The sequence below is a fragment of the Rhinopithecus bieti genome, unplaced genomic scaffold, assembly GCF_001698545.2.
Source record: "Rhinopithecus bieti isolate Rb0 unplaced genomic scaffold, ASM169854v2 scaffold_13262, whole genome shotgun sequence".
Classification (NCBI taxonomy): domain Eukaryota; kingdom Metazoa; phylum Chordata; class Mammalia; order Primates; family Cercopithecidae; genus Rhinopithecus; species Rhinopithecus bieti.
This window is the reverse complement of record NW_016808004.1, coordinates 867,700-874,969: the sequence shown is the minus strand read 5'-3', so window position 1 is coordinate 874,969 and position 7,270 is coordinate 867,700. Positions and strand designations below refer to the sequence as shown.

At 35.2% G+C, this 7,270-nt stretch overlaps 1 protein-coding gene across 12 annotated transcripts in view; it reads left to right on the top strand.

Moving 5' to 3' along the window:
• CHCHD3 (coiled-coil-helix-coiled-coil-helix domain containing 3) overlaps positions 1–7,270 on the top strand; it is a 302,539-nt gene that overhangs the window by 197,320 nt on the left and 97,949 nt on the right. For 9 of the 12 annotated variants that reach the window (XR_001887843.1, XR_001887842.1, XR_001887841.1 and 6 more), the window contains exons 5-6: positions 660–674; positions 1,876–1,959. Coding sequence is in view for 9 of the 12 variants with exons in the window: in XM_017885072.1 (XP_017740561.1) it covers positions 660–674; positions 1,876–1,959 (99 nt within the window). In the remaining 3 variants the exon portion in view is untranslated. The remainder of the gene's footprint in view (positions 1–659; positions 675–1,875; positions 1,960–7,270) is intronic. The other 3 variants (XM_017885073.1, XM_017885069.1, XM_017885067.1) reach the window with 1 other exon arrangement.

Below are 7,270 nucleotides of genomic sequence, written 5' to 3'. Positions count from 1 at the left end.
TTTTTTTTTTTTTTTTTTTTTGGCGGGGAGAGGAGTGGGGGGATGAGGCTTCTTTTTTAAGTTCTCTGTATGTTAATAACGTTAACTCTTCCAGTTATATGTTGGGATTTCTTTTCCTCTTTTTGTTACTTGCTGCTTCTTTGGATTTTATAGTGCTTTTGTTTTATGGAGTTTCTTATGAGTCTATTCTTTTTCATTTTCTTTATTTATATTTTGGGTTTTTATGTTGAATTTAGAGAGGTCTTTTCTCTTTAGATTATGTAGTCATGTGTATTAGATTTGAAATTTGTTTACTTTTTGTTTCATATTCCTAACAGTCTAATAAAATTTTTACTGTGCTGTACCAGGGAGCCATACATTATATACTTGTATATGGGTATACTTTAATCTAATCTTAACATTGTATTTGTTTTTATTTATTCATATGCTTCCAAGCAGCATGTACTTTTCATTGAATCTTCTATTCAAACTGTAACAGCATAGTGACATTAAAATGTGTCTCGAGTTAAGCATTTCCTTTTTTTTTTTCCCCGTTACCTTCTTTGACTTGCATTTTAAATATTATCCGTCAGATGTTGTGTGTGTGTGAAATTAGGAAAAAACAGTACTTACGTTGTTAAATAACTGTTTGTGTTTATTTTATTTTTAACATGCTGCAGGATATTGAAGACAAAGTAAGTAGCAAAACAGCAACCTATAAATGTGCAAGTAGTTCACCTAAACTAAGCAGATAGTTGAGGCACCTTAACATCTGAAACAGGCAATACTTGGTCATTTAGCAAAATAATTTTGGTGAAGTAGCACAAGGATGGGAATGCCTAAATATATACTTGTTAATAGATGGCTGGATGCATACAGTTAAAAAATATATATACACACACTATACATATTAAAAGTAATATATATACTTTGTTTATATAAATTAAAAGATACACACATATATACCTATATATCTATATATACTATATATAGATATATATACACACACACACACACACACACACACACACACACACTTTCTTATAAGTTGTAGTCAGGCATATATTCAGCATTCACTGAGCAAAAAATATGTTGAAAACAAAATCTAACTCAGAGTGATATAGGAAAGTCTCATCCCTCAGAGATAAAGGCCAATTAAACATAATATTCAAGATACCAACCTTAATTTAAGAAATACATTTTTTTTTTTTTACAAATCTTGAAAATATCCATAAGTAGCCATCTTCATCATTTTTTAAAGAACCAAAATATTTTACTTGTTTAGATTTTATTTTAAAAAATCTTGTGAATTGAAAGTGCAATAACTAAAGTTTTGAAATATTGTTATTTATTATTATTATTTTGAATTATTGAAATAAATATAGTAGTTTTGTTTCCACTCTTCCATAACAATTAATTCTTTACATAAAGGGAAATAAAACAATGTATGTATTTATTTGCAGGTAATTAACTGTTCTTAAACAAGATTTATGTGCAAAATGTTATTTAGGCATTACTTTTTTGTTCAAAAAAGGTTAAGAGCCATGTATCTTATGCCCAGGATAAAATTAAAGTTTTGTTGTACAAAATATTAGTCCTTGAAATTACTCTTCGATAGGGAAGTTAAATAAGAGTCTGTTATGTGCTGTATTCTGACGTTTCCAAATATATTTGGACAAAATAGGACACAGCTGTTACAGTGAAAAATACAATGCGGACTTATTCTTTACATTTAAATACAGCAATCATCATCTTAATGTTTTTCTATGGCAGAGACCTAATAGATTGCAAAATCTTCAGATTTGTATTCTTATTTCTAATGCAATTTATTCTTGACTTTTGCTTTGCTGTTGCTGCTTTTTCTTGATATAGTATATTCCTCATTTCTTTTTTTAGGCTAGGCAGCTGGAAGAGAAAGACCGAGTGCTAAAGAAGCAGGATGCATTCTACAAAGAACAGCTGGCTAGACTGGAGGAGAGGGTATGACTATTTTTTGTCATTGATTCTATTACCACATCTGCTGCTTTCTTGTGTATTTATTTAAATATTAATTAATTAGAACTTCAACTGCTTTTCCTGGTGGTAAAGTGACCAGGAAGTGAAGAAGCAAAGCAGGCAGGTAGGTAGTTCATCCTCTGTAACAATGTCATTTTTTCTTTGGTCACTTTGGAATGGTTGCATTATTTGTTCACTGATGCATTTTACCACTTTGGGACCTACCAAATGCAAATACTTTTTTATATGTTTAGAATCTACATTGCCTCCAGGTCAGACAGTACACTCCTACTCTTATCTCCCCCAAACGTTGACTAAACTTTAGTACACTCTTAAAAATGGTAGCGTTTTAAAGGATGTATTTATTTTCTTTTATCTTTTTTTTTTTTTGCTTTTTTCTTTTTGAGATGGAATCTCACTCTGTCACCTAGCCTGGAGTGCAGTGGTGTGATCTTGGTTCGCTGCAACCTCTGCCTACTGGGTTCAAGCGATTCTCATGCCTTAGCCTCCTGAGAGCTGTGATTACAGGCGTGCACCACCATGCCTGGCTAAGTTTTGTATTTTTATTAGAGATAGGGTTTCACCATGTTGGCCACGCTGGTCTCGAACTCCTGGCCTCAAGTGATCTGCCTGCCTCAGCCTCCCAAAGTGCTGGGATTACAGGCATAAGCCACTGGTGCCTGGCAGGGTATATCTTCTTTCTGAAAACTCAGTTTCACTGCATTTGTAGTTAAGAAATGAATGTCTCCTTCAGGAGAGGTGGATAGGAGCTGAATAGTAGAAGTTAAACATGAGTTAGGAGAAAGGAAAAAGAGATAGGGTGTCAAGTCAGCATGGGTCTAGCATTGGACAGAGATGGACAAAAGAAGGCAGTGAGTTTAAGAGTGAGAGTTTGAGCACCTTATCAGTGCCCTCTTCAATAAAGTAGATTGGTTATCTAGATTAATTGGTTATCTAGATTAATAGACCATGAGGTTGCAGATTGAGCTCTCTTTTTCTTTTTGAATGAAACTCTCAAAATTTTATTTGTTGAAAATGTTATTTGATAAGAAAATAAGAAAAAATAAGAAATACAATATTAACCCTCACTCAGTACAGTTATGTGTGTGTTAAATGTGTTTGCTGTCTCCGTATGTTACCGAACTGAGTACCTCTTGAATGTAGGGAGCATTTTCTCATTCATTTAGCAGATATTTATTTAAGCACCTAATATATGTTTGGCCTTGGTCTTGTGCCAGCAGCTTTGTACTAGTGAAGAAAATGAGGTAAACATCTGTCTTCCTGGAGCTTAAATTCAATTTAAAACCAGAATACATATTGTATGGCAGGTTATGATAATTTCGAGAGGAATAAAATGGGAAAAGAGAGTCCTAGGGCTGGGGTTTAGGCATGGAGTTGGGTAGAGAGGGAAGATCTCTCTGTTGAGATGACATTTGGGAAGAGGCCTATGGTAATAGGGAAGCAAACCATTGCCAAAACCATGAAGCAGGCGTGAACTTGGCATGTTTGGGAAGGCTGGGGGATTTGGGAACAGACAAGCCCTCTGGATGCTGTCTTGGGCAAGAGTTGAAGCAACAGAGAATTAGTAAGAAATTATGGCAGTAATTCGGAAAAGGAGTGACTGGTGTGCATCTGAGTGCCGGCAGGGGAAGTAATGAAATGTGGTTCAGTATTTTAAAGGTAGAGCTGACCAGATTTGCTGATGGCTTTGAACGTGAGTGAAGAAAGAAAAGACTCAAACTCTAGGTTTATGGCTTTTATAACTGGAAGATTTTTTCCACAGGGGAAGATTCTTAAGATATGGATTGGGATGTTGGTGGTAGAGGAAATCAGGAGTTTCATTATGGATATGTTAAGCTTGGGACACTTCAGACATTGAAGTAGAGATGTTGAATAGGCATAAAATGGAATGGTTTAGAGAATGTCAGGAATTTTTCCTGTAAAGGGCCAAATAGTAAATATTTTAGGCTTTGCACACCACATTTGGTTTCTGTGCAGCTACTCAACTCTGCCTTTGTAATGTGGAATCAGAGAAAGCCACCTGTAAATGATTGAGTATGGCCCTGTTCTAATTGAGGGACCCTGAAGTATGAAGTTCGTATGGTTTTCACACATCACAAAATTTTGCTTAAATTTTTTTTCAACCATTTAAAATGTAAAACCAAAACAGGAACTGGGCCTGATTTGGCCCCCTGGTTGTGGGCAGAACTCGGATTCAGAGCACAAGCCTCTGATGTCAGATGCCTTGGATTCAAATTTCTGACCTGTCATTTCCCTGCTGTGTAATGTGGAGCATCTTATTTTACCTCTCAGTTGTTTCATATATTAAGTGATGATTTAATAGTGCTCACCTCACTAATTTGTTAAATGAGCCAATACTCATAAAGCACCTGTAATAGTGTGTAGCGCAGAGTAACCATTCACCCACTAATTGTTTTACTTCTATACCTAGAGCATTGTACATGGCTTAGAGTTTGTGTTAGTCTGTTTTCTCACTGCTATAATGAGCTGTTTGAGACTGGGTAATTTATGAAGGGAAGAAGTTTAATTGACTCACAGTTCTCCGTGGCTAGGGAGGCCTCAGGAAACTTACAATTATGGCAGAAGGTGAAAGGGAACCAGGCACCTTTTTCACACAGTGGCAGGAGAGAGAGCGTGTGCAGGGGAAACTACTTTTAAACCATCAGATCTGAGAACTCTCTCACTTTCCACAAGAACGGCCTGGGGAAACCACACCCGTGATCCAGTTACCTCCCACCAGGTCCCTACCTCAGCATGTGGGCATTACAATTCGAGATGAGATTTGGGTGGGGACACAGAGCCGAACCATATCAGAGTTAGTAAATGTTAAATGAGTGCAAGTGAAAGTTTTTGAGATGATGTACCTGGCACCTGCTTTTCCTCACCCAATGACAGTTTTCTTTGCCGTCAGGTTTTACTATGTTAGGTACCTTATAAACTTGCCTTTAATTATTGTCGGGTTCAAGAAAAGGCACTGACAAATATTCTCCCATTTCTCATAGACTCACCAATTTGGTTGGTACAAGTGTCTGAGAGGATTTGTTTCTGGCAGATTGAACTTACCTGCTCAACAACTTCTCAGCAAATAAACTGTTAGGCATTTTGGCATGAAGTAGAACAAGTGGTAGAAGATTAGATAGACACGATATGATAAGATCAAATTACATATATGCAGAATATATTGTTTTCCTTTTTGAAGATCAGGCTGGAAAGTAGTTAGCCTGCAGTTGAAACTGAAATCTGAGACGTACCAGTAAGCTTAGAATGCTAAGGTGGAATATGTACACTACTGTTACTTAATACTCAATAACTCCACAGTAAGTAATATGTGATAGAAAGAATGTTAGACAAGGAGTCAGAAGGCATGCTTTTGTCATCTTGTGGTGTCTGGTTCTTTATCTGCAAAATGGGGATATACTCTGTTCCTTGCTCATCTTCATGGTGATGGGGGGTAGATCAGATGAGTGTGTACAAGCCCCTTGAAAGCTGGAAAGAGCTTAACAAATATCAGCTGTTGCCATGAAAGAATATCTGCTTACTTTCCATTGTGTATAAGATAATGATGATCATAAAATTAATATTATTCAACTTTCTTGTGTCTTTTGCCCATTTTTGTACAGTCCTGTTTTTGTTTGTCACTGTCATTCTCAAAGTACCCAAGTTGAATTTTGTCACTTTGGATTTCTTCCAGGAATATGTGAGAGACATTTAGGTCTCTAATGATGAAGCATTTTCTAGGCATAATGCAAAAGATTGTAAAGGGATTTTCTTTTGTATTACGATGGCAGTGAAAATTACAATGTCTAACTGTTTCTATTAGGAATTCTGCATACACTTTTGTATTAGATAGTATAAAAATGCTGAATCCATTAATTCGTATTGTAAGAAATAATGATTCTAGTATTAATATAACTTGCAGAATCATCTAACTTACTAGGAAATCAAGGTTGCCTGTGGTTTAAAAGTGGACATAAGCACATATCTTTCCTCTTTTAACCAAATGAAGTGATGAAACTATAAAGTAGATACCAGATGGTGTAGCATCAATGAGTCCTTTGCAGAATCATTCTGAGGGAGATTCCTAAGATAACCTTACCATCTGCATAGCAACTAGATTAACTAACAGCAATTGTACATGTTATCACTTTTTGATGACTTGAACTATTCATTTATATTGACTTGATGCAAATTTCTTTTGAGAGTATAAATCAAAGTGCACAAAACATGTGAAGTACATTTAGTTTTGTAATACAGCTTGATTTGCTTCTTGGATCTATTTTAATAAACTCCTTGTTAATTAGATAATTCCCATGTGTGAATGGAACCCCCTCCACCCAGGTATTTATATTGGCCACTGCACCCAGGAGTCTGAGATAATTTTCTTCTTTCACTAACTTGTTAGGAGTAATAAGTGTAATTTAACTGGACACTGATTTCACCCTCTTTAAAACCAGTTTTCAAAAGCAGCGACACTTTACTGAGAGAGAAGGTCAAAGCCATTCGAAAAGATTTTTTAAGTCCTTATTTCGTAGCCAAATGTTGCTAAGTTATCAGTGGCATATCGGTGAACATTACAGATATCACATTCAGGCGTTTTACCTAATTGAAAGATACTTAGAGAGTATTAATTCCCGAGTATTGGTATAAGAGACATAGATAGTGTTAATTCCTGGTTGGTGATGTGATGAGAGGAAGCTGAGAACAGCTTTCAAAGAGAAGGTTCTTAAGTGTTTCTAAGAAGTAGTCTCCGAGTCTCTTAAGGAATTCTGTTTTTTTTGTTTTGTCTTCCCAACTTTATTTTTAATTTTTTTCTCAACTTTATTTTTGTTTGTTGTATAATTGACAAATATGTCCATAATGTTTTATACCTCTTTATGATAGCCACATTTTGTTTATAATATCTGTGATTAGTTGTGTGTGTTTATCTTGTACAGTCCTGAGGACACAGAGCTCATTTTCTTATTTCTGTATTTTCTATTTTTTTTCTTTGGTTTTTGAGGTTCCATAACTTGCATATTTCTGTATTTTCTACAAGTAGCACAGTGAATGAATTCTAGATTTTCTAAGCGTATACTGTGAAGTCGTGTTTATGCAATTAGTGTATGGTTTTAAAATGCACACAAATATTTTAGTATCTTTTTTCACTAACCATTTAAATTCATAATTTAATTCTGTCCTGGGAGAAAGTCAAGTTTAACTTTGAATACTTTGTTATTGTTTATAGCATCCTCATTAACATAGCTGATGATAACATTTATTGAGCATTTACATTGTG